This window comes from Balaenoptera physalus, assembly GCF_965194825.1.
Source record: "Balaenoptera physalus genome assembly, chromosome: 18".
Classification (NCBI taxonomy): domain Eukaryota; kingdom Metazoa; phylum Chordata; class Mammalia; order Artiodactyla; family Balaenopteridae; genus Balaenoptera; species Balaenoptera physalus.
In genome coordinates this window covers 81,406,339-81,433,751 of record NC_138899.1, presented here as the reverse complement: position 1 = coordinate 81,433,751, position 27,413 = coordinate 81,406,339, and the positions used below count along the sequence as shown (strand labels likewise).

At 42.1% G+C, this 27,413-nt stretch overlaps 2 protein-coding genes and 1 long non-coding RNA gene across 7 annotated transcripts in view; 1 reads left to right on the top strand and 2 right to left on the bottom strand.

Annotated features, from left to right (window-relative positions):
* The window catches only part of MPHOSPH8 (M-phase phosphoprotein 8), a 52,465-nt gene extending 44,962 nt beyond the window's left edge, over positions 1–7,503 (top strand). For both annotated transcript variants that reach the window (XM_082435115.1, XM_082435114.1), the window contains exons 10-14: positions 142–296; positions 2,091–2,245; positions 4,422–4,549; positions 5,629–5,712; positions 6,144–7,503. In XM_082435115.1, coding sequence (XP_082291241.1) covers positions 142–296; positions 2,091–2,245; positions 4,422–4,549; positions 5,629–5,712; positions 6,144–6,185 — 564 coding nt within the window. In that variant the 3' untranslated portion in view covers positions 6,186–7,503. The remainder of the gene's footprint in view (positions 1–141; positions 297–2,090; positions 2,246–4,421; positions 4,550–5,628; positions 5,713–6,143) is intronic.
* The window catches only part of PSPC1 (paraspeckle component 1), a 96,029-nt gene continuing 70,908 nt past the window's right edge, over positions 2,293–27,413 (bottom strand). Inside the window, exons 7-12 of one of the 4 annotated variants that reach the window (XM_082435125.1) lie at positions 17,374–17,394; positions 11,680–11,770; positions 10,871–11,008; positions 10,684–10,778; positions 9,214–9,298; positions 2,293–3,718 (exon numbers count right to left, since the gene is read on the bottom strand). In XM_082435125.1, coding sequence (XP_082291251.1) covers positions 11,750–11,770; positions 17,374–17,394 — 42 coding nt within the window. In that variant the 3' untranslated portion in view covers positions 2,293–3,718; positions 9,214–9,298; positions 10,684–10,778; positions 10,871–11,008; positions 11,680–11,749. Of the gene's footprint in view, positions 3,719–6,523; positions 8,995–9,213; positions 9,299–10,683; positions 10,779–10,870; positions 11,009–11,679; positions 11,771–17,373; positions 17,395–27,413 lie in introns of those variants that run through there. The other 3 variants (XM_082435126.1, XM_082435127.1, XM_082435128.1) reach the window with 3 other exon arrangements.
* On the bottom strand, positions 13,984–17,365 carry LOC309647654. Its single transcript, XR_014256231.1, has 2 exons — positions 14,762–17,365; positions 13,984–14,705 (listed from the first exon to the last, which is right to left on the bottom strand). It is a non-coding gene; the product is annotated as an uncharacterized lncRNA (long non-coding RNA).

The window sequence follows — 27,413 nt, the reverse complement described above, 5'->3', positions numbered from 1 at the left end:
ACAGCACTTGCACTTCCCAGACAGTTTCCGACCCCAGTGGTTCTTTTCCCTCCCTTCACGGAGAACCAACTCCCAGCTCAGCGTGGAGAGAGGGACACTGACCACAGTCAAGTAATTATTACTCCTTTATTCCTGACGCAGGCCTGTAAAAGGGGAAATTCAGACATCGTCCGCCTTGTCATTGAATGCGGGGCTGATTGCAACATTCTGTCAAAGCACCAGAACAGTGCGCTGCACTTCGCAAAGCAGTGTAACAATGTGCTGGTGTATGACCTGCTGAAGAATCACTTAGAGACGTAAGTGTGGAGTGAGTGTGCCCGGTGCCTATTTGGACACATAATTGGAGTGGCCTGTGTGTAACTGCTCAGAAAAAGATTGTCAAGTACAAGTCCTGACAGGGCTGTGGTCTCAGAAGATGAATTTTAAAAGTGGTGTATGAATTATTTTTCTGCAAGTTATTGAGGACTTAGAAACTGTCAAACTTAACGCTATACTAAGAGTATCATCTTAAAATCTTAATTATGCTCTTAATTTGGCTCCCAAACATTTTCTTAAAACCATTTAAACTTTTTAACAGATAATGTTTTAGAGGTTTTAGGTTCCAAGTGAAGTTGAGTAGAAAGTAGAGATTTCCCGTATACCTCCTGCCACCACATATGCACACCCTCTCCACGTGGTGTGTCTGTTACAGTTGATGGACCTACAGTGACAAGTGCTCATGACCCAGAGCCCCTGGTTCCCGAGGTTCCCCTTGGGTGTTGTCCATCCTGTGGGTTTGGACAAACGTAATGACGTGTCCCCACATCGTAGTCTCACTGCCCTAAACATCGTCTGTGCTCCGCCTGTTCCTCTCCCCCAAACTCTGGAAACCACTGATACCTTTCCTGTCTTCTCCAGAATGTCATTTGGTTGGAATCATACAGTATTTGCCCTTTTCAGATTGGCTTCTTTGTGACAGGCATTTAAGTTTTCTCCATATCTTTACATGGCCTGGTGAGCTCGTTTCTTTTTAGTACTGAATAATAATTACATTGTCTGGAAATTACCACAGTTTACCCGTTCAAGTTCATGCTTTTTCAAATGAATTCTAAATCATTTTATTTTATTGGAAGTTCACGTAAGTAATTTAGTAGCTTATTTTGCTTATTTTGGCCACACGTACGTGACAGGAGCTTTAGGAACAGTAGCGAGTGCAGGCAGGGTGTTTACTGTCCATGTAACAGAGCCCCGGGTCGGCAGCCTTGGGCAGGGAGAGCCAATCCTCCCCGCTCCTCCTCACCCACCAAACACAGGACATGACTTGGATCTTCACACCTGAAAGATGGTTATGCCCCTTCCAGATGTAGGATCCATGTTCTAAGCAGAAAATGAGGTTAAACCTCAGACAGGAGACAAAAAAGGCAAAGGCCAAAAAGGGAGTGTGTTCCTGGGGACTCTGCCCACGCAGACGGCCTTCGCCCACCCGGGTGGCAGTGACCGGGCGGCCAGCAGGCAGGGCAACCAGCCTGCCTGGTTTGCCCAAGGCTGAGGGCTTCCTGGGACGCTGGGCTTGGTTTTGCATCTGTGATGAAAGGGTTCTTGGGACTCCACACTCCTTGAACCAGAGCATCCTGGGATGGGGGTGGGTTGGTTACCTTCCCAGCAGGGTTGTCTAAAAAGACTTTTGGAATTAGCAGTAATCATTTTATTTGACTGCTTTCTAAACTAAGTACTATAACAAGACTTTTCTGTGTGTGGCAGTTCTTGGGTTTATTTTCTGACAGAATTCTTATTTCTGATTCATTGACTTATCCAAGGAGTGTGTATGGAGCTCTGTCTGCGTGCCGGGCACCACGCAGAGGGCAGGGGTGGCCGCGGGGCACAGACTTGCCCACTCGGAGCCTCAACACAGACAGGCATGTGATGTGTCAGGTGTGAGAGCTAAGGAAAAAGAGCAGGGAAGCAGGAGAGAGGCTGCTGCTGTTTTTTTTTCTTTCTCCCCTTAAGGTTGATCTGGGAAAGCCTCATTGTATTCAACAGTCTGATGATGTTGTAGCTCATGGTTCTTCCCTACACAAACATTAACAGCGTTTACTGTACTTGTTTATTAGACTTTCAAGAGTAGCAGAAGAAACAATAAAGGATTATTTTGAAGCGCGTCTTGCTCTCCTAGAACCAGTTTTCCCAATAGCATGTCATCGTCTCTGTGAGGGCCCAGACTTTTCAATGGATTTCAATTACAGAACCCCACAGAACATACCAGAAGGTAAGCCTGTGTTTTCTCTCATTTTGAAATGTGACATTATAAACTGATTTTCAGGCAGAACTCTTTATTCTTTTAATAAAACCTTAACAAATTCCATTATGTGTAATAATTATGTACAATAGTTAACAGCACTGCTGCTCTGGCAGAAAAAAAGAAATGCAGCTGATACTCACCATCCCAGATGACCCCAAGGGGTCCACACAGCAGCGTGTTAGCACTCGTTTTAAAAGTATGCAAGTTGAGTCTTAATAGTTATACTAGTCTTTATTAAAATTGACTCATTAAAATTTAGCTTTCAAGATGATAAGCCCAAAATCAGTGTTTTCCCTGAATTTTATTATCACTAATAGTCTTGCCCTTTTAAAAAGACAAAGAAAAATGAACATGTCTTGTCCCATAGTACAGTTTAGTAGCAAGAGATGAGAACTTCAGTTCTGCTTCCTAGTTTCTGCTTAACAGCTACTTGGCAGGCGAGACCATGGCCACGGCCCCTCCTCCAGGACACAGGTGCTCCGTATACAGAGTGGAGGTGACAGTGTCTCTGCCTGAAAGGTAGGAAACTGGGTTCTGGCTTATTTAAAAACAAAAAAACAAAAAAACAACCCACCCGTTTAAAAAATACGTATTTGTTAATGGAAATTTAGTTGAAGGAAATATAGCTCTACCTGTCAAAGCCAGCCATTCACAACACCTTAGCGATAGTGACCTGTGGTCTTGACAGTCCACGCGGACCGCCTGCACCGCCAGGCACGCACTGGTGAGCTGAGCCCCTGCACTGGTCGGTCACCCACCTCCACACCTGTGCTTCGGTTCAGCGGGACAGTCCTGGGTTACATACGGCCGGTTTTGCACTCGTACAACGTCTGCATCCGCTAGCGGTTTTTTCCAAAGGTGCCCTGTCGTCCTCAGATGTGAGATCCTGGTAGATTTTCCTGACCCTCGAGACTCAGAGTGTCGTGTCGTCTCTCAGAGCCCCACCCAGACAAGGACTCTCAGCCAACACCTTGGTGAGATCTTGGGTGACTTGCAAGCACTCAAGTTTGACAAACACTGACCTTGGTCTCTTGAGGGGTGTGTGGCTCTTAAGAACTGAAGAGAAACAATTTATACTGATACCATACAACAAGCACCAGGAACTTGATTAGGGTCCGTTGTGTCATATTCTGCGTACGGATCGAGTATTTCTGAGTCAGGCTAGAGCTGACGAAGGACGACCATTCCTCTGCTGGATACCACTCACTGTGGTCGGCAGAATAGAAACATGACCTTCGTGAAAGTGTTTTCTAATAGGATTTCACTGCCGACGGCCATCCCCACAGGCTGTCTGACGAGGTTCCACTGCCTTTTCTGCTCTACAGTCACGGGGACACAGCTGCGTTTTCACAGCGGAGCTGAGGGGAAAACAAGAAGAGCCTCTGTGTCTGCCGCGGGCCTTTCTTTCTCCTCTCATCCTCGGTGCTCTAAGCAGGGAAGCTGCATCATAAAACGGAGAGCAAAACCCTGTGTCAAACCTCACATAGCTTGAAAGGAGATAAAAGAGCCAGGGACCTGGTGTGCCCTTTTTTCCTGGAACCAGAACAAATTTTAAAGCCAGTCGTTCTTTGGGGTCTTTTTATGAAGTCTCCTCGTTCACAAGTTTTTAACATCATATTAAAAAACAACTCATGTATCTTTTATATTATCAAAAGTACAGTTTTTGTTCAGAGAATGAATCTTGCAGAATATTTTGCATATTCAAAAGCTTCAAATCTTACCCAAACTTTTTTTTTTTCAGAATGAGATTTTTTTTGGCATTATAAGAAAATTCAGAAAAGGCAAAATAGTATGTGGAAGACAGTGGAAAATTCCTCAAACCCACACTCAAAAACCACAGTCCGCAGGTTTCGCTTCCATTGACATTTATAAATTCAGTAGGAACTTTTAAATACCACTTAAAAAAAATTTTAGTGTAGAAAAAGCGTATTTAAAAAGCCTGTTGATGAGCTGTCAGTAGCTACTCAAAGTAAAAAGGGTTCTGCGGTCTGAAAAGCACTAGATAAATACCAGCAGGTTTTGCACCTGGAGGACCGCTCAAATCTTGCAAACGAGGGCGGGGTACCGGGCCTCCTCCCTCAGGCTCTGCAGTGGCCTTGGTGGGTTGGGAATTAAAATCTCTATTTGTATCTCCCCAATTCAGGCTCCGGCGTCCTGCTGTTTATTTTCCACGCAAACTTTTTGGGTAAAGAGGTCATTGCTCGCCTCTGTGGACCGTGTAGTGTACAAGCTGTTGTTTTAAATGATAAATTTCAACTCCCTGTTTTCCTGGTAAGAGTTTCTATAGTTCATTACTGAGGAGTACAGTCTTCTAATCAAAAGCACAGATGACAAATTCTTCTGTTCACTGTAGCTGTTGGAAATGGCAACAACCCATAATCGTAAATTGTCTTAATTGGCATCTGTGCTTTACATTATGTTCACCAAGTCTTGGAACCGACATTTTGAAGATAAATTCTTATGGTACAAGAAACATCCTATTTAAATATTAGGCCTTTTAATGCCACTATAATTACAAATGACCACTTAAAGGAAATTTAGGGAATTCAAAAAGGAAGAAAAGCACGCCTGTGCATGGTTCAAAACCGAAATATAAACACTGAATAACACTGGTTGTATTTATGCTTAGTTTAATTTTAGGTAATCACAGTATAATTTTGATTTTTATTCATTGTGAACTTTTTGTCTTAAAAGTTTTTTTATTTTTGGCTGCGTTGGGTCTTCGTTGCTGCACGTGGGCTTCTCACTGCGGTGGCTTCTCATTATGGCGGAGCACGGGCTCTAGGCGCGCGGGCTTCAGTAGTCGTGGCACACGGTCTTAGCTGCTTCGCGGCATGTGGGATCTTCCCGGACCAGGGCTCAAACCCGTGCCCCATGCATTGGCAGGCAGATTCTTAACCACTGCGCCACCAGGGAAGCCCCACTGTGAACGTTTTAAAATACAAATATATAATAACTAAACTACTAGTGGCTATGTAAACTCTTTAGCATTAAAAATGCCCTTGAAGAATCGTTGCCTATGTTTCCTTTGCCACATATAAAATTCTCTCCTTAGGGTGAATTTAAATTAACTGGTTATGAAGATTTTTTAACGTGCATGCTGTATATGGCTGGATACATTCTAATGCCGAAGATTTTTAATCTATATATTGTTTTTCCAGATAAATGTTATCTCTTTAACGCAAGGGAAAAGTAAAGAAATCACAGCATGTTGTCTTATAAAGAAATTCAAACAAACTTGTATTTTCTTCTACATCATTAGAGTCTTAAAGGTTTCTGGAGTCTGGCTGTGTCTAGATGGAGAAGTCTGTCTGCAAAAATGCTGATCTATCTTTTGGTCTCTTCCCCAGGACAGTCATTTTGTTTACTCGTTCAGCCCTGCCGCAGGCCTCAATAAACTCTTTATAAGGTTGACGGAAGCGCCGTCTGCTAAGGTGAGAATCTCCTTGCATCTGCTGTCACTGCTCAGGTCGTTCCTTCAGGTCACGTTATTAGAGAAGATTTTCAGGAATGTCATGCTGTTCCTGGTGTGCCTGCCTGGGTCTGAAATGGGTTCAACCCTCTTTGATATCCATGGTGTGCAGCAGCAGTCTGGTGATGTTCTGTGCTTTTGATATTTAATTGCCACATGTATGATCACTAGCAGGACCAGAACAGTCTGTGTAACAGTACAATTAACGTAGTAACCTAAAAACCCAATTGGACTTTTTAATTAAAATAATGGTAGTCTAACAACCCACACTGATAACCAACTTGACAGTATTGCCAAAGAAGGGAAACAAGTCTTGCCCATATGTGCTTTTTTTCCCCTCTTCTAACTAACAAAGGGGAACTCTTGAAATATATGCTTTTTTTCTTTCAACAGGTTAAGTTGCTAATAGGTGCATACAGAGTACAGCTGCAATGACCAAAGAATTGGGAGAGAGTTATTCTCAGACCTATTTCTAAACACTCTTCAAAGCAGTTTGGAATTCTGGCACAGCTCACACTTCCAAATTAAAAGTTTCTTCTGTAAGCCTCTTGCATTTAAGGCCTGTCACCTGTTAACAGTCTGAGAGATGGGGCATGTGCATCTAACATATAAAACACAGATGTAAGTATTTGTGCCAGTGTTCTGAAATCTAGATATTGTGTCCAGACTGTATGTTTTTCCACAATGTGGAATGGTTCATGTGAGGATTATTTAATTAAAACTTTTTTTTAACTTGAAATTTTTTACTAGCCCTAGTGAATTTTTGTGTTTAAAAAAAAAAAAAAAAATCCAGTGGGAACGTTAGCATTAAGTTAAGGTGTGAGTTTGCAGCCCTTGAAGTAGGACTAATCTCAGGTGGTGGGCAGGTTCGAGGGAGGAGGTCTGATCTTCCCAACGGGCCACTGACACAGATCCTGAGTAGGTGACAACTTTGTATATTTGCGGTTACCCTTTATTGTTTGAAAAGATAATAAATCAGAATCTGAGATAATAGCAAAAAAAAAACAGAAACCAGACATTATGAGCATAAAAGGGGATATTACATGTGAACTTTCTTTGTTCTTGGAATCCATCAAATCATTCTGAACAGCCAGATCTTTGTTACTTACTTATTTTGAACACTGGGAATGCCAGCCAGGCTTTGCCACACTCTGCCTCCTGAGAAGGGTGACTGCCCACAGGTCTAATGCTTATATTCTTTCAAGAAATATTTGGCAAACTAATGAATCAAGCTGTCTGGGTTATGGAAATGTACAAAATTGTTAATTTCCAGATCAGTTTTATAATTGCGTGGGTTACAATTTTAATGAAAAAATTTCAGAATGTCACATACGTCATCCCTCATCATCCATGGGGAATTGGTTCCAGGACCCCCCCCTCAGATACCAAGATCCGAGGATGCTCAAGTCCTTGTGTCATATTTGCATTTAACCCCTTGCGTATCCCCCCCCATATACTTTAAGTCATGTCTGGATTAACTTACAATACCTAATACAAGGTAAATGCTATGTAAATAGTTGTAAATGCAGTGTAAATTCTATGTAAAGAGTTCCTGGTGTGCAGCAAATTCAAGTTTTGCTTTTTGGAACTTGCTGGAAAATTTTTTTTTCCCCCAGTTATTTTCCATCTGTGGTTTGTTGAGTCTGTGGATGCAGAAACTGTGGATACTAAGAGCTAACCACACACACTGTATATTTTTCAGAGTACAACTGCCTTTTCCTAGTTTCCTCAATAAAATACCACAATGCTGGTCTTTCTAGTTTCTTTCTATCTGAAGTCTCAGGACTTCAAAATAAGGTGGATACGAAATGTATAGTTTAGCTAAACAATGGCTGGGATTAGACTTTTCAACTATACCGAATGCTGTACTCCTACTGCGTCTAACCTCACAGCCACAAGATCTGTGTCAGCAGCGGTGCACCCTGTCCAATACATGTGAGAGAAATGGGTTTCTAAAGAACATTCCCGTCACCTAAAAAGCAGGCCTAGGTAACACCTTTAGAAGAGCGCTAGGAATATAACCACTGTAGAGCTGTGCGGTTTAATACAGTTCTTTTCACCTGAACTCGCTTCTCTCTATAGCCCTGGGGTGGGGAAATTCTGACCAGGATGACAAGGTCTTGAACTTCTCCACTTGATGAGAAGTGGAGCCAATCGCATCAGATACTTAAGTTAATGCTGCTACTTTGATATATTTAAGTAAGTGTGAACAATGACTGCCCTGAAAAAGCAGTTCTCAAGCAGCACCTTATCAGAGGTTTGCAGATATGCTAGTACTACCTGTGGAAAGCAAAGCCATCTCCTTGTGGATTGCGTAGTTACGGGGCACACAGTACAGAAAGCCTAAGAGAGCTTCACCCTCTAGGCCACGGGCGGTGTCATAACTTCAAGCGGGACGCATGGCTCTTGATCCAGACTCACTGAAGAGCAGTTAGTACACATTTTTCTACTTCAGTTTTATCTTAAATTGATTAAAAATCATCACTCCTCAGCCATCACTACTTTCCAGTATATACTGAGGTAAGGACATGATGCATAATTGGGTTATCCAATTAATTTAACTTACTAACCATACCACCCAGATCTGGTCACCACTAATTAGTATGCTGCAGTAGAAAGCACATTACACATCCTTTTGCCTACAATACCCAGTACCAAAGAGCAGTGCCTAGTACCTAATACCAGCCAATAAATGTTGAACTACAGTCGGATGAGGAGTTTGGATTTAGTCCAGGAATACAAGTTACTCAACTTCATACACTATCTTCTCAAGTCATTCCCATCTTAAATTCTTAAATTTGTAGAATGTATTCAGTGGAATGTCAGGAGGTTGCAATTTGAAGCTCAGGTGCTGCTTTTAGAATTCTACTCGGCAGGGTTACACTGAGACCTTTCAGTTACCTTATATGAGAATTTACTAGTTTATTAGTAATTTACTACTGCTGGCAAGGTTTTAGCATCAAGAAAGTTGACAGCAAAAGACCTTTATAAAGCATTAACCATGAAACTCCAGTGTCTTTGCATAAAAACGGGGAAAAACATACAAGTGTAAGGAGGATGATCAGCAAAGACCAGGCAAAAGTAGGACACGGATACAAGAAGAACACCGAGAGGTGGTTTATAAAATGAAAGAAGAATTTAGAAAAATTTGGGACTTCCCTGGTGGTCCAGTGGTTGAGACTCCGCGCTTGCATTGCAGGCGGCGTGGGTTTGATCCCTGGTTGGGGAACTAAGATCCTACATGCTGCGCAGCCAAAAAAAAAAAAATGTATATAAATTTATATGTACAAGAACATATATATGTAAGAATTTAGAAAAATTTAATATTTCATGGCAGTTAATATATTTCATAGCATAATACTGTACAAACTCCTAAAGTTATTTTGACATTCTAAAGCTTTACTAAGTAGGATCAGAAGAAAACTGATGGAATCCATACCACTTCCCTCCATCCTCTGCTCACCTGCAGATGATGTTCCTTTCCAACAAAATCTGGGATGTCCAGGCCTGACTGCTCCCTCCTGGTACAGAAGAGCCTTGCTACTGGGCTGGAAAATGGTAGTAACAATGAGGTTCACAATTCAATCAGGACCAAATTAAAACGAAATTGGCAAACAGTCATCCGAGCTCCCAGAGAGCCAGCCCTAGGTGGAATCTACCCGATCAGCTCCGCTGCTCCACCACGCAGTCTGTGCCTTGACTCATGTCCCCGTTATTTGCTTCCCTTGGGCCAAGCTGTATGTGTTAGCGAAAACATGATTTTTCTCACTTGAACAAAGCCAAATTTCTTATGAGTAGTTCCTTTCTTGAGGACTGACCCAAACTTCCAGGTTACATGAGGTGATTAAAAAAAAAACCCTCCAATGATTTCCATTTATTGGGGGTGGGGGGTGGTTGCTCTGTGACCATAACGTTTGCCAGCATTAGCCAGCAAGTGTGCCAAGGGGGACGGTATATAACTTAGGAGAACAACCTGGATGAAAGTGTCATAACTGCTCATGTATCCATAGACTGGTTCTATAGACTAATAAATTAAAAAATAAAACAAGATTCTTCTGGCTTGTTTCTCCTGTGTCATTAAAATAATTTCTCCCGGACTTCCCTGGTGGTGCAGTGGTTAAGAATCTGCCTGCCAATCCAGGGGACACGGGTTCGAGCCCTGGTCTGGGAAGATCCCACATGCCGCAGAGCAACTAGGCCCGTGAGCCACAACTACTGAGCCTGCGCGTCTGGAGCCTGTGCTCCGCAACAAGAGAGGCTGCGCTAGTGAGAGGCCCGCGCACCGCGATGAAGAGTGGCCCCCGCTTGCCGCAACTAGAGAAAGCCCTCGCACAGAAACGAAGACCCAACACAGCCATAAATAAATTAATTAATTAATTTAAAAAAAAAAAGACACCAAAGATAATATTTTTTTTAAAAAAAAAAAGGCCACATGAAACCACAGCTTCACTATCACAGCACAATTCACCTATGTACATTAGGGTTTTTTTTTTTCCTTATTCGTATATTTTGAGATTATTTCTTCAAATTTTATTTAAGTAAGGAACCTACTTAACAAAACACTTGGAAAATTTAATACCAACAAAATGTCCAAAGAATATAAAGTGATTCTCTGTAAACCTATTTCAAAGGGCAATTATAATTTCATCCGTAAAAACCAGAATTACCTGGAGAGCTTTTAAAAATAAAGCATGATAAATTAAAAGGGGGGTGGGGGGGGCGGAGTTCCTTGGCGGCCCAGTGGCGAGGACTCAGCGCTGTCACTGCCACGGCCTGGGTTCAAGCCCTGGTCGGGGAACTGAGACCCCACAAGCCGTGCAGCGCGGCCAGAATTTAAAAAATAAACAAACTGCTGGATTCCACCCCACCCCACACACACACACACACACACCCGCCCCTGAAGATTTTATTGTTCAGTAGACCAAGTACGTACCTGGGAATCTGCATTTTCAACAAGTTTCCCGGTGACAGTGACGCGGATCCAGGGACCAGCTTTGAGAACCACGACCCAACGTTAATTTTCTAGAGCTGGATAATAGCGCGAGAAACAGCTGTCACATTTTTGTGCCTACGAGACGTCAGATACTTTGAAAAGGTGACATTTCCCAAAGGTATGGTACCTATCAGCGCTGCTCACTCAGTGTGGACGCAAACCCCCTGGAACCGTGTGAAACTGGGCAGTCTGATCCGACGAGCCTGTGTGTACCGGGATTCTCATCTAGCGAGCAGCTCTCAGCTCCTGGTTCCCAGGACCACAGCTGGAACAAGAACAGGCTAGAAGCACCATGTAAGGGGGTGGGGAGTTAGGGAAGAAATACACTTAAAATAATACTTTTTGCATCTATTAGGGTGACAACATACCATCATCACAGTTCTATCATACAGATCACATAGCATAAATGATTCTAAAGAATTTTATGTCTTTAAGAAATAATGGAAAAAACTTAATAAAATAATGGAAAAACTGTTATCCTCTAAAAAAGGGTGGAAAGCAGCAAGGGAGAAATGGAGCTAGTGTCCCTAGCTTGAATCTGAATTTATGATATTAAACCATTTTAAGATTACACACTTTCCAAAGGACCACAAGACTAAAATTTTAGGCTTGGAATCACTAAAGAACAAGAGGGATTTTTTTTTCCTTCGTAAATAAGACCCATGTAACACGTCATTGCTATTCCCAGTCCAGTTTTGCCTGAAGACAAATCAATACACACATTACTACCAGTGGGGATAGACAAGGGCAATTTGGAGCTAAAAATACCCTCAAATCTTCCTCAAAGAAAAGGGCAGTGACGCTGGGAGTTGCATAAGAAGACAGGCAGAGAAGCGGAGGTTTCAACTTTGCCATGAACTATGCAGTGCTATTCCACTAACTCTGACACGGGGACCAGGAAGAAGGGCGGAAGGAGCTGTGACAACAGGTGCTGACCTGAAGGGAGACTCCAGCGTTTCCTGTCTCTCGACTTCGGTTCACCCCGGAAACCAAATTTCAGGTAGCTTCATCCATGTTTTCTTTTCTCCTAGGATTACAATAAAATCAGACTTAGCCCCTTAAAAACAAGTTTCAACGATCAATTAAAAAACACAAGCGATAACTCACTTCCTACAGTCCATGACAGGAATCAAGTTCCCTTAAGACGCTGATTTAGTCTTTACCTCATCTGATTATGTCCATTCAGTAAGGATTTTCCTTTCAATTCATTTCCTCTAAGAACATCAACTGACTTAAAATTCAGCTCAATTTTGTTTCAGCATCAGAGTAAACACTGTTAAATCCAAGATGCTGAAAAGTCTCCCTTTTTTATTTTCCATAGGTCCTCTTGTCTGGACGGCTGGTCCCTCAGCACACCACAGCCCAAGACCCTTACAATCCAAGATCCTACATAGGATCCTGATTCCTACCCTATGTACAAAATTTTATTCTGCTTGTACCAAGGCAGGGCACACAAACGTGTCTGCTGTGCTCCATCAGAAGACAACCTGCTTACCTACCGAGAGAGCAGGCACTCCAGATTTTCTGCTGAGGTCCAGGTTTATGTTTATTGTTACCTCATGCCTATGAAATGTGTTTTGTAACATACCTGAAATATCAGCGCAGTAGTACACAATTACAACTGAGAAATAAATACCCAGCTTTGGGCTCAATATTTTTAAAGTGAGGGTACATGACCCAAAGATACTGAAAATAATTATCCTAAATTGGTAGTTTTCAAAACTCATTTGGGTCTCAAATTCACCTGAGAATTGGATGAAGTATGACCCCCCCCCCGCCAAAAAGTGCGTGCAAAAATTACGTACACAAAATTCTGCATGTGAATTAATCAGACTCATAGATTCCACTAATAACGCCACAATGATCCAATAGGATCCATGGTCCCACTTTAAAAACCTTCAATATTTTTTCAAGCAAAGCATGCCATAAATCAACAAAAATTATCTCGCATATTACTTCCATCTGCAACTAGCATTCTTACACTGGTTTTATAACTGTATCACTTATATATACTTTGCCTTTGGTAAAGTTAAGGATGACAAGAAGAATAAATGGAACCATAAATCAAACTGGGCAACTGGATTACTTAATCCTTAAAGACACAATGACACCAGGACTACTAAAAATTTTAACTGTCTTCTCAACTTTTCAAAAATGTGAACCTGAAAGTTTTACAAAGCACTAACTACACTGAAACCTAAAAAGGTTATCTCCAGAACTGAGGAACTTCTAGTTGCCAAGAGTCTTTAAAAGGGTGGCTTATCTTAATCCTTTAATTTAATAGTAAAGAACTATCACTAGAGTTCTGTTTAAAGAGGTGGTATTATAACTAAGTGGCCAGGTTTATTGTGCACTGGGTTGTAACCAACTCTAACAAGATGGTTACGGATGTGCTGATACACAGCCATTCAGTGACGCTCGTGATATGGAGTCACGGGTCTGGGAGGGCCTAGAAAGTTGATACACTTTCATATTTTCTGATCCTGAAGAATACCCAAATATGAAAATCAACCAACAACTGCTTTTAAAGAAAACGTTTTCTTTTTTTTTTTTTTTTTTTGGCTGTGCCACACAGCTTGCAGGACCTTAGTTCCCCGACCAGGGATCGAACCCAGGCCCGACAGTGAAAGTGCCAAGTCCTAACCACTGGACTGCCAGGGAACTCCTTAAGAAAAGGACTTCAACTGAAATCTTAAGCCATAACTGTAACAAAACTATGTGGCAAAAGTAGTCTGTTTTAAATTAATTTTAGGATAAAACTGGGTAAGAACTGTGTGAGTTAATGTTTGATTTTACCCTCTCATGCCAACACATCTGAAATAGTTGGTAAAAATGAAAAAAGGCTCCTCCAACCACACCCTAAGATTTTTTTCATATAGTCAGAAATGTGAACGGCCAATACCACAGGCACTTTTATGATGACTTTTCTGAAAGAATAAAACATTAAAACTACAGAAGGCACATTCTTAATGGTCAACTACGTACCAATGTAACTAATATCTCATTTTCCACTGAGTACACAAGTCAATCATGAACAAACAACATAGTTTGTATTATGCAATATAAATTATATATAAATAATAGAAGTACACTCTAAGAAATAACTATAAAAGATAAATACTACATAATTCAACAAGTATGGAGGCTGAGGAATACTCTACAAAAGCTCTTCCAATTACAACACATGAATTGTAAAAACCCAAGAAATAGGATTTTAATAATGACTCAAATTGAAAAATACCTTGCCAGAAATCAACCTAAAAGGTAATGATCTCCTCTGGAGCAGACTCCCATGATATCGAACCATAAAGGAACCACATTCTTTATTAGCTTGTTCTGCAGCAGGGCCTCCTTCTGAGAAACAAGTTCTGAAATTTGTAGGTATGGGGGAGGGGACGTCCACATGATCAAAGTCACCATCCGAGATCTTTCCACACACAACAGCGTTCACAACTGAATGTGACCCTCTGCCTTGATGGCAAAGACACAGACCACAATACCGGCTGCTAAAATAATAAATAAACCAAATGCTATTACTACAGGCAATTCACAACAGCCAAAATATGCAGTATACTCCTCACTGAAATAATTTTATTCTTCTGTTACCTAACAGATTCTCTTTAAGCAACAAAGAATGTATCTTCAAAGAATATAGAGAAACAGTTTGTGACTTAAGAGAACAATATATCAAAAAGATTAAGGCCAAAAATTCAAGTCATCATTTCCCAAGGAAACTTGAAAAAATACCCATGAAAGCTGTAAACCTGTAAAACCCATGCTAATACAACTACATGTTCTTCCCTGCTTTTTGATGTAATACAGTGTAATACAACCTCAACTGATGAGCAAATAAGAAAATATTGGGGCCTCCCTGGTGGCGCAGTGGTTAAGAATCCGCCTGCCAATGCAGGAGACACGGGTTCAAGCCCTGGTCCGGGAAGATCCCACATGCCACGGAGCAACTAAGCCCGTGCACCACAACTACTGAGCCTGTGCTCTAGAGCCCACAAGCTACAACTACTGAGCCCGTGCGCCTCAACTACTGAGTCTGTGCTCTAGAGCCCGCGAGCCACAACTACTGAAGCCCGTGCGCCTAGAGCCTGTGCTCCACAACAAGAGAAGCCACCGCAATGAGAAGCCCGCGCACCGCAACGAAGAGTAGCCCCCGCTTGCCCCAACTAGAGAAAGCCGCGCACAGCAACAAAGACCCAACGCAGCCATAAATAAATAAATAAATAAATTTATTTATTTATTTAAAAAAATATATATATATATATACTTCAAATTGACTTAACTAACTAGAAGGCAAATTTTCTCAACATGTTTAATTTTCACATGACTCCTTTGGGTTGAAAATTTGCAATAAAAATAACAAACTAAGGCTTTGATTTTCTATCACATCCATGGATCTTCCACCCAAGTTATCACAAGTTGCCAGATATCACAAGTTCAATTATGTAATAAATAACTTCCGTCTTTCAGCTGGTATTATACAAAAATCCATAATATGAACATTCGATTTTGGATTCCCAATATCATCTGGCTTTTCAGAATTCTAATAAAGCTACCTAATCTTTTTTTTAAAATATCATAGGTTATACATAGATCGGAGAGTCTTACATCAGCCGGTAGTGAAACCACACAACCTAGTTATAAACAGCAATTAAGAGCACGGTGAATAAGAGAAGGGCAAATGTACTTCACAAGAAAAGGTCTCTGAATGGCCAAAAGTATATGAAAAGGTATTCAACATCAGCAGGTACAGAGAAACGTAAATTAAACCACAGTGATATGCCTCCACACACAATAATGGCGAAGACTGACGTGACTGACAACACGGACGCTGGCAAGGACCCACCACTGCTCAAGGGGTACGAGGCCGAGCTGACTGTGGAAAGCTGCTTGGCTGTTTCTAAGAAACATACACGTGCCCTACACTCAGCAACTCCACTCCTAGTATTTTCCCCATGAAAAATGAAAAGTGTGATTTGTAGAAGAATGTTCAGAGCAGATTTATTCGTAACAACCCCAAACTGGAAACTGCTCCAAGAATATATCAACAGGAGACTCAACGAAGTGTGGCATGTCCACTCAGGGGTAATAAGACACATGCAACAACATATGTGAATCTCAAAAACACTATGTCCAGTGAAAAAGGCCAGAGGCAAAAGTGTATACATTGTAAGATTCTATTAGTATGAAGTTCAGAAACGAAAACTAACATATGATGATCAAACTAGACAAACTGTTGCCCCTGACACAGAATGGACGGACTGGAAAAGAGCACACAAGTTCTAAAGTTTATGAGAACTGAGGCTATCAGTTTGTTTTGCCAAACAAAACTCACAAATTTTGCATAACAGGCAAGTCCAAATTTTTAAAAAGCAAAATTTTAATTATTTTTAAATTAAAGAATCAGAAAAGAATTTATTTTAAAGTTCACGTAGCAACTCAAAATTAAGAAATAAGTACTTAGGGCTTCCCTGGTGGCGCAGTGGTTGAGAATCTGCCTGCCAATGCAGGGGACACGGGTTTGAGCCCTGTTCTGGGAAGATCCCACATGCCGCGGAGCAACTAGGCCAGTGAGCCACAATTACTGAGCCTGCGCGTCTGGAGCCTGTGCTCCGCAACAACAGAGGCCACCGCAATGAGAAGCCCGTGCACCACAACAAAGAGTAGCCCCCGCTCACGGCGACTAGAGAAGGCCTGCACAGCAATGAAGACCCAAGGCAGCCAAAAATAAATTAATTTTTTTAAAAAAAGAAATATGTAAAATAAGGTCATGTTCAAGTAAATAGGTAAGAATCATCTATCACTGATAAACAGTACATAACACTGAAATCTGGAAAATACTGAAGAAACAAATAAAGACTGAAACTTTTTCTTTTTAGGCACAAGGCACATTTATTTTTTAAAAGTTTCTTCAGCTTTGGGACTTCACTGTTGGTCCAGTGGTTAAGACTCTGTGCTTTCACTGCATGGGGGCACGGGTTCAATCCCTGGTCAGGAAAATAAGATCCCATATGCTGCACGGTGCAGCCAAAAAAAAAAAAAAAAAACTCAGCTTTATTGAGGGCAACTAAAATTTTCAGGAGAATAATTTACTGATACTACATGCCATGTTTTTCCGCAAAGGTCATAAATAACATTTACTGTAGTTATCAACGTAAAGTTCAGCAAAGATTCATATAAAATCTAATAAAGTACAAATTGATAATTTTACGAAACATAATTAGTGCCTGTAAGAAAAGTTAACATTAACTCCGTTTCAAAGGCCCAGACCTGTATCTTTGCCGTATCTGCAAGGCAACTGTGATGAGAGAAAAAAGGCCCTGGAAGTGAAAGATACCACTGAAAATTTTCAAACTGAATTTTGTCCCCAAATTCCTACGAAGGCATTTCAAGTTAAACAAACAAACAAAAAGTAAAACTGTTCAAAACAAAAGGAAAAAACCCAGCAGCGTTATCGTCTTACAATCACCTAAGATTTCTCAAGTGCCCTGCCCAAAAGAGTCAAAGAAAACCTGCCTCTGTGGTTGCATAATGAGGTTAAGTTTTAAAAACAAGTTCAACTACATCAACAAAAAACTGCATTTTTAGTTCAAGATGACATGATCATTATGAACTTACATGTTCAGCGTCCACGGTTTTCTGTAAAAGTTCAATATTCCAAGTAAATTATTGCCACATCAAAGAATCCCACAGTAGTTATTTCACGAATTAACCATGTTCATATATAATGAAAAGGAACTAGAATGAATTATCAAATGATAATTTGATAATTATCAAATTTATTTTTGATAATAAGTGTATTTTTCAACATATACTTAAAACCACTTAAAAACAGCATCTACTGTTACTTACTTTGAAGATACCATGTAAATCAACAAACTAGGAAAAACATTTCTGGCAGAATCCATTATGCGTTCATATGCAGTAAATAACATCACAATGTTGTACTGGGGAGAAACCACTCAAACACCAAACAAGTTTAATGTGAATTGTTGTGAGTTGATCATCTATTTAAATGTACTTAAACGCAGGGTAAAAAACAAGCGCTGCGCTGTCAGTGGTGAGGCCAGGACGCTCCTTTTCCCTGAGCACCTTCTACCAAGCCCTCCTTGCTGGGAGCTGCTTCTGAGTCAGTGTGTCCTAAATGGTATTTACGTGAAAATACGCTGAGGTGGTTAAACATTTTAATGCTTTATTCTGAACACAAGATGCCAACATTTCATCTTAAAAAAGGGACTGAAAAGTCTAAAAATGGGAGAGTTTTTTAAAAAATCTTGTGTCATATTTTTAAAATGCACAGAATTTCCTGGTTACTGATTACCAGAGTTTGAGAAATTAAGACTGTGCAAACCAGATTAACAGAAAACACAAAAAAACAAGGCATAAAAACCCCATAAAATACAGTCATAAATCTCACTTCTTAACTTTTTGTGTCTCGACATCATTTGAACATGCAACACACCCGCCTCAGCAAAGCTCGGAGGCTGCCCCCTGTCCCACTGCTCGGCCAGGGACCCCGAGCCCCCTCCTCAAAGCCAGACAGGACCTCCCAAGTGGTGTGGGTGCCTCAGAGCCCCCTCTACTCCCTTTTTTAGACCATATATGCTACTTCCCGCTTTCAGTCACCACGAAGGCTTACGAGAACACTCAACTTTGACAAAAAACTGTGTGATATTAAAAAATCTCACTTTGACTTAACTCCAGCATGAGCCTGGAAAAGCTGCCTGTTCACGGGTTCAACCAAATGCAGTGAGCACATGCAATGAGAGCCCCTACGCCGTAGGGAATTCACAGCAGCATCCCTCAATACAGTGGTTCAGAATCACTGAATTCTAACAGAAACAAATGGAATTCAACTGAAACTGTTCACATACTAATGCATGAGCACTCCTACTGCAGTAAAGCAAAAATGAGTAGGCAGGCGTTTCAACTGACTCCCCAGAAAGAAGTATGGAATCAAAGGCACAAAATATAGGGGGCAGGTTCCCGATGAGACAAGACAAAAAGCTGAAACAGGGGCTTCCTTGATGGTGCAGTGGTTAAGAATCCACTTACCAGGACTTCCCTGATGGCTCAGTGGTTGAGAGTATGCCGGCCAATGCAGGGGACGGGTTCGAGCCCTGGTCTGGGAAGATCCCACATGCCGTGGAGCAACTAGGCCCGTGAGCCACAACTACTGAGCCTGCGCGTCTGGAGCCTGTGCTCCCAACAAGAGAGGCTGCGATAGTGAGAGGCCCACACACTGCGATGAAGAGAGGCTCCCGCTTGCCGCAACTAGAGAAAGCCCTCGCACAGAAACGAAGACCCAACACAGCCAAAAATAAATAAATTAATTAAAAAAAAAAAAAAAAAAAAAAAAAGAATCCACTTACCAACGCAGGGGACACGGGTTTGAGCCCTGGTCCGGGAAGATCCCACATGCCACGGAGCAGCTGAGCCTGTGAGCCACAACTACTGAGCCCGTGTGCCACAACTACTGAAGCCCGCATGCCTAGAGCCCATGCTCCACAACGAGAAGCCACTGCAATGAGAAGCCCCCGCAGGGCAACAAAGAGTAGCCCCCTCTCGCCGCAACTAGAGAAAGCCTGCGCACAGCAACGAAGACCCAACGCAGCCAAATATAGAGAGGGAGGAGGGAGGGAAGGAGGGAGGGAGGAAGGGAGGAAGCGAGCTGAAATAACTCTGGAGTTTTGACCACTGTAAATGTGTGTGTGTGTGATCATCTAGCTATATCCAAATGACTGAAAAATAGGAAACTTAAATGGTATCTAGGTTGAAAATCAGACTCAAGTTTCTCCTTCCGTTTCCTGGCTACAGTTCAGTGGGGTCCATAGGTAACCTCCCTGTGTGTCTCAGGGGGCACCTGGCCCGAGCTGCCCTGAGCATTAAACAGACACCTTTCATCTATGACCATCAGTGCGGTACCCATCTACTCTCCCTCCTCTTCCGTCTCCCAGTCACTAGTAGCCTTGGGGGACCAAGCCCAGCTACCGTCCACCTCTCTGGACTGACTGGTCTGGATGGTCTGCCGGCCCCCTGGGGTCTCCTTCAGTCAAGTCCCCGGGAGCAGCCACAAGTCTTTTCTGAACCATAAACCAGGTCGCATCACTGCCCAGCCCAAGCCTTTCCTACGGCTTCTCATTTCATCAAGTGAGCCTTGTGGCCTTGGCACATGCTGCTCTAGGTCTTGTGTTCTCAATGGGCCAGAACGGCCCCAAGAGGGAGAAAATGAGTTGGATGGCAAAAATCTTAACTCTTTTTATGTGTAAAGCACAAATACAGTATATAAACAGCTATTTGCGGTGCTGAAGTTTCACTGAATGGGAGGGTTGGGGGCCTCAATCAGACCAAAATGGGAAAAAAAAGAGGGCTGAGAACACCCTTGGCCTGGCTCACTCCATTCCAGCCACAATCCCTTCCTTGCTAAATGGTACACCCTCAGCTTGAACTGCGCTCGCCTTCAAGTCCAACTTGCCAAGTCTCCTCCTCTTGTCACTCACATCAGCTCAGAAGCCTCCTCCTGCTCAGGGAGGCCTCCCCGACCGTCCGAGCTAAAATGGACAAATCTGTCTCCCCAGCCCAGTGACGTGCACTCCCGGCTGTGTCCACGGCCCTGGCCCGGCCACACCACGTGCTGGAGAACACTGCTCACCTGCTCTAATAACCACGACGCATGAGGAAACAAAACAACCTTTCCTCTCTGGTTATACCTCGGAGACAGAACACTTCACAATGACAATGGATACTGGTAAAAGTGACCTGTGACCAAGGGGATTCCAATTTTTCAAACAGCAAACTATACTCATTCAGTCCTTGGGTGTACAAAGTACACATAATTACTACTATCTTAAGAGACAGAAACTTTTTAATTAAAAAAAATCATTTCATTTTGCTATGAAGTGTTCAAATTTATATAATAATTCACTGAATAACAAACCATAATTCTTTGGGAATGAACACAAGTGTTTTTTAATAGTTTATTAATTCTAGGTAAAGCTAACTTAAAATACAGCTTAAGAGACTCCACCCTTTTTGGTGTGTAAATGAAGTATCTCCCCCTCCAGTATTTCCAAGTAATACAAGATTTAAAATTCAAAGTGAAATTTTAATATGAACAGCAAACAGGAGGGGAAGGATTCTTCTAAAAGAAAGACTTTTCGGTTCTTCCTATTTTTTTTTTTAATTAATTTATTTATTTATGGCTGTGTTGGGTCTTCGTTTCTGTGCGAGGGCTTTCTCTAGTTGTGGCAAGTGGGGGCCACTCTTCATCGCGGTGCGCGGGCCTCTCACTATCGCGGCCTCTCTTGTTGCGGAGCACAGGCTCTAGACGCGCAGGCTCAGTAATTGTGGCTCACGGACCTAGTTGCTCCAAGGCATGTGGGATCTTCCCAGACCAGGGCTCGAACCCGTGTCCCCTGCATTGGCAGGCAGATTCTCAACCACTGCGCCACCAGGGAAGCCCCTTCCTATTCTTGATATTTAAGAAAGGAACTTCAAGTCAGGCACACCAATGTTAATAATGTTCATTCCCATCGCTGAAGAACTGTAGAATTTTTTTTAAATGAAGATTTCTGAATTTGAGTCGAATGCCCTCGTCTATCACAAAGAATACACTGAGCCATTATTAAACTCACGCGGTACCTCTAGTAAGGGAAACTGTTGATATTCACCACGTCATTTAAAACTCTAACGTACAGATAACTCTCCCCAGGACATTAACACAGTTTATTTAATGAAATAGGCATCTACTTATGTAACCTAATATTTAAAACACAAGAATTCTTGCAATTCTCATTAGCCAAGTTTAGACTTCTTCAAGGCTCTCCCCAGTTCACGCGTGTAATTTCTCTTCCTAAACTTTTACTACTACCTGCAATGATGCCACCAGTTCTTATCCACATCTGGCCTTTACTGACTTTATGCCCTTGGCTGGGGACCGGCGGGAATAACGTTAAGTTCTCACTGTCCACTGTAAGGACAGGCAGCACAGCATCTAAAAAACGTTAATGGGGCTTCCCTGGTGGCGCAGTGGTTAAGAATCGCCTGCCAATGAAGGGGACACGGGTTCGAGCCCTGGTCCGGGAAGATCCCACATGCCGTGGAGCAACTAAGCCCGTGTGCCACAACTACTGAGCCTGCACTCTAGAGCCCACGAGCCACAACTACTGAGGCCACATGCCACAACTACTGAAGCCCACGCACCTAGAGCCCGTGCTCAGCAACAGAAGCCACCGCAATGAGAGGCCCGCACACCGCAATGAAGAGTAGCCCCCGCTCGCCGCAACTAGAGAAAGCCCACGTGCAGCAACGAAGACCCAACACAGCCAAACATAAATAAATTATAAAAATATAAATAAAAAACATTAAAAACACACATACCCAATGACCAAGTGATTCAACTAGTAGAAATTTTATGCTATAGACATATTCACACACATGCTCTATCCCATGTATCCAACAACATGCTATGAAGCATATAACAGGGGGAAAAACGAAGTATCAATGAAACACTGTCCCCAAAAGACCTGGTAAACATACCTAACAATGACCTACCAGTAAGTATAAGAAGAGTGAGGGATCTCTCTTATACTCACTGATTTAGAACAATATCCAAAACAGAATATTGTGAGGCAAATGGTAAAGTGTGTACAGTGTGCTTACATATGTATTAAGAATGTATACAAATATGCCTGGGAATGCACAGAAACTTCCGGAAGGATACATAAGAAATTAGTAACCACAGCTGACCCTGGATAGAGAAGCTGGGTGATGCGTAGACGGCAAGAAGAAATTTTCACTGTGCACCATCTTTCATTTCCACGTTTGTGTACCAATGCATATTATTCAAAAAATTCAAAACTATATTGAATTAGTTTATGCATCAATAGTATTTGAAGGCTAGTTGATTTTTATTAGATGTTAATGCTTTCTAAAATACAATTGTGTGCAAAGGATTATTTCTAGATCTCCAAGAAGGGCCTGAATGAGGCTACAGTACAGGGCCTATTTAGGTTAACTTTTAAGCTTGAGGAATAAGAAAATAGGGGTTAATCCACCCCTGGTTTCCACATTGCTTCATGCTGGCCATTAACCAAGTATGAATAAAATGAGTAATTTGTATTAAACGCCCATTTCTATAAAATGCTTTTGTCTGTAATTAATGAATGCATTGGCGGTATTCTATGAAGCCTTAAAGGCTTCCAGTATGAGACTCAGTCCACCAAAAGCTTCAAGGTTGACCTAAACAGCCATCTACAGATGTGTAAAGGGTGTATCAGCCCCCTAACCTCTATAATTTTTGCACTACTGGTGAACTATTTGTTTCATACTTTCATTCATCAACTGGGGCTTACTTTGTTGATGACAATCAGAATTCTTGAGCCAAGACCATTTCCTAAGCAGAGTGATTTTACACACTCAGCACCCGTTCTAGACGCCACAAGGACCTGAAGCCCTCAATCCTGACCTTGCTGCTCTGTTCGTACAGGTGGGTAGCACCAAAATTACCTGCCTTGGGGTTCAAAACCAGTCATTCTTGCCTGCTTTCTTCCATGTCACCTCCCCAACATTCAATTAACCACCACATTCTGACCATTTTATAATTCACCGATACATGTTGATTCCTACTCTTCTTCTCCAATCCTTTTCCAGATCTCAACTGGTTGTCCTGCCTGCAGTCTGAGTACAAAGCCATCCTTCCACAATCTAGTTAAACCTTTATGAAATACAAATCTCAGGACCCTCACTCTCTTGCCAAAAATCTGCTAGTGGTTCTTTATCATGGAGTAAGAGCTAACTAGTTTTCCAGTCTCATTTTCGCTAACTTGTTGCTTCATACACCTTTATTAGCCCCCAGCCTTTGTTCATCATGGGCCCTCTCTGATACCACCTGCTCCTAAAACAAGATGTAACTCATCCTGGAGATGCCACTTGGACATCTCCACCTCCCCAAATCCTTGGACACGCTCATTCAGTAATTCTCCCCTTGTGTTCTGAAGGGTCCTCTAACCCTCCCACCCTAAGCAACAACATTCCCTCTCATTCATCCTTTGCAAATCCTTCCCAATTAGTTTATCTTATTTCCGTTTCTCTTCTCCACACTCCCTGTAACTATTTTGGACAGCAGGTTCCGTGTGTAATACATCAAGTCTCCAAGTATACCCAGCTCTGCCACTGAACTATGCACACAGCAGGTGATGTTTTAAAACGGGTAATGGGATACTAGGTAACCTACTCCAATGAGCCCATCACAACAAAAGATATTCTTTTCTGATAACAAGATTCCAAGACTTATTCCATATTCACACGTGCTTTCTTGAATTTTTCCTTTCTTCTATCTGCTTCCCAATTCATGCAGATGTAACACAAGTCTCAAGTTGATTATTAAAAGGTGCTACCCTGCTGGTGTTCACCCCCCTTTCCTGCACTGTCCTTTAGTTACTGTGCTGGATTCTAACCGAGAGTCAACGCTGCTCAAGAACAGGAGCACCTCGAGTCTACCCCACACTGGCTGCCTTGCTCTTAAAAGCAGCAAATACTTTTTGAATGTAGCTGACAGACCTTCTTCAGAATCAGTGATTCAGAATCACCAGCCACTTTCAGCGTATACTAACCTAGGCTCTTCCCAAATATAACAATAATATATTCCCTTACAATTCATTCGTGGGCCCTATACATTTAAAAAAAATCATTTATTTTATTGAAAAATACAGAATTAACATATATCCAAGTTATCATATGACAGCAACAAAATGTGTACATTAAATTAGCATTTTAATACCTATGTTATTTTTAATGATGTGATAAAATTCCTTTTAAAAAAAGCAACACTCTTTGTAGCACTAGCACCCATGCTGTCTGAGTGGTATGTGTTCACAGGCCATCCAAAAGAAAAGAACTATTAAGGGACAAACAGGAAAAGAACTGCAGTTAACTGTCACAACGAATTCTCCAGTGTTCATTCAACGGTAATCTCACCGAGAACACATACGTTCCAGAAAAGCACTGGAGCCGAAGGGCCCGGTGTCAGTGTCGCCACTGCTGTTCTACCAGCGACAGCTCAGGTGGAAGCGGAAAAAGGAGGCCTCCAGAGGGGAGTCTGGGGTGAGGAGGGAGCCACATAAAGACGGTGATGAAGATTCATGGAAACTGAGGAAATGGTAAAGATAAAGGATGCTGGGGAAAAACTTATGAAAAACTTAAATAGTTCAAACACCTAATTAATTGGTCTTAAAAACTAATTCTTTCTACACTATTAAGTATATAGAAAATTTAACCATGGTTCAAATAAGTGTATTAAAATATATCTGTATTTCAAATACTACATATTAGCTTATAGAAAAAATTAACTAAAGTCTGTCTAGGGGCTTCCCTGGTGGCGCAGTGGTTGAGAATCCGCCTGCCAATGCAGGGGACACGGGTTCGAGCCCTGGTCTGGGAAGATCCCACATGCCACGGAGCAACTGGGCCCGTGAGCCACAACTACTGAGCCTGCACGTCTAGAGCCTGTGCTCCGCAACAAGAGAGGCCACGATAGTGAGAGGCCCGCGCACCACGATGAAGAGCAGCCCCCGCTTGCCACAACTAGAGAAAGCCCTCGCACAGAAACGAAGACCCAACACAGCCATAAATTTAAAAAAAAAAAAAAAAAAGTCTGTCTAACTTGACCTGGTTACATTTATTTGACCTCTGACAGAAGTCAGACAATATATACAACTGTAACATGCTGATTATTAACCGAAATGGCACCATAACGTAAACTAGAAAAACTTTTCAAACCTTTCCAAATATTGCATTATACATTTATCTCCCAACTTTTCAGCAGCTCTGAGGTCAAGGAGAGAAAAAAATCTCAAAACAGAAAACTGCTTCTTGCAGGTCCCCAGACGATGGCAACCACACGCTTCCTAACTTGCACACATTAATTTGTATTCACTGTAAAATATCTAGTGAGGAGACTTACAAGAAAATACTATGTTTAGCAAACAAAAGGCAAAAACCAAAATGCAGGAACTAAGTACTATCTTTGATGTAATTAAGAAAAGGGTTAATCTATGTTCTAGAAACATTTTAAAGGCAACCCAGAAAAGCAAACAATGCCTATTTCATACGTAATTTTTAAAATCCTTCTAATCCACCCAATTGAACAGTAGTAAATGTTAAGCAAAAGACCACAATAATGGAAGCAAACAGGTAAAAACAGGATGGGGTGGAAGGGAGCCGGGAGCCTTAAGGACCCCTCAGAATACGGAATAATTACACACACTTGAATAGAAATTAACAACACAAAAGACCGAAAAAGAGAAAAGTTTCTTCAAACTATGTATTACATGCTTTTTTGCCTTCAGTTCACACTCAATTAGAAAAAACCTGACTCTCCTGGAGAGAACACTTTATAACCTGCTTCCACTTCCCCCCAGTGCCTGGGGGTCCTCCAACACCAAGCTCCAGTGTGCAGCTCAGCCAACACACAAAACATGCCCTGAGAGCTCTTAAGTTGAAAGATTTAAGAGCCCCTTGAGCACTGTTCCAGTTGTGAGACGCTTGTCCTTCTCCACACCACCAACCCCACCTCCCCTCCCCTCCATCCAACCCAAACCACTCCCTTTACTTTTGCTCTCCTTCCCTCTTTCTCCTCACACTTTCTTTTTAGACATATTCCTATGGAGACACACGTAAGGGCACGTACGCACTCTCCCAAATTCTACGCAACACTGGGCCTCCCTCACATTCTCTGCTGGCTCTTCTTGCTCTGAGTCTCCACTGTGAGGACAGCTGTCTTAAGAACTTGCATTTCTCCCCCTGGTTTCTCTCACCACCCACTAGACTTCAAGCACACAGTATGCAGGGACCAATTCCACTTTCTTCATTATTTATGCACAGGCTGAGACAAAAATTGCTCAATAACCGTCTACTGAATGAATAAGCAATCTGGGATTCTTGTCCACACACATTAGCTGGTACTGAAAAACTCAAATCTATGCCATTACTCCCTATTTTCCTCAGACCAGCTCAAGACATGCAAGTGCCAACTGTGCTATGATACTGGGAACACTGATAGAAGATGAATAAAATGCACGCACAACACAAACCAGTGTCATACACTGACAAAGCGACAGGAATGAGGAGGGGTGGCATCTAGCTCTGTGGGGAAAAGTCTCTTCCTTAAGGGACCTTGGGAGACAGAGGAGACACCTCAGTGCTCACTGAGCAACAGACAGAAGGCCGGTGGGGTGGGAAACACACACTGAGAGCAGATCCAGTAAAGCCCTGTGGCCTGTGAGACCAGCTGGGGTTTAATTCAGACGGGAAGTATTGCATTTGAAACAGCAGAGGGACTTTTCAGAAGGAAGCACAAGATACTATGTGCAGAGTGAGTCCAAGAGCGACAGTAAAAGCAGGACCAGACAGGAGGGTATTGTAGTCACCTTCAGTGATAAATGACAGGGCCTTGAGAGGTTGCTGTTTACCAGGTACAGAAGCTTCATACAGTTTTTAAAACCCCGACAAACCACTGTAGGAACTCAAAACCAAAATATTACAAAACCCAGTGGACATATGTTCCCTCTCCTTAGAGCAGCTACACCCACCCCCAGTCCTGAACACTTACCTTCTGTGCCTCAGCGAAGGGCATCACCACCAGCCCAGCACCCAAACCA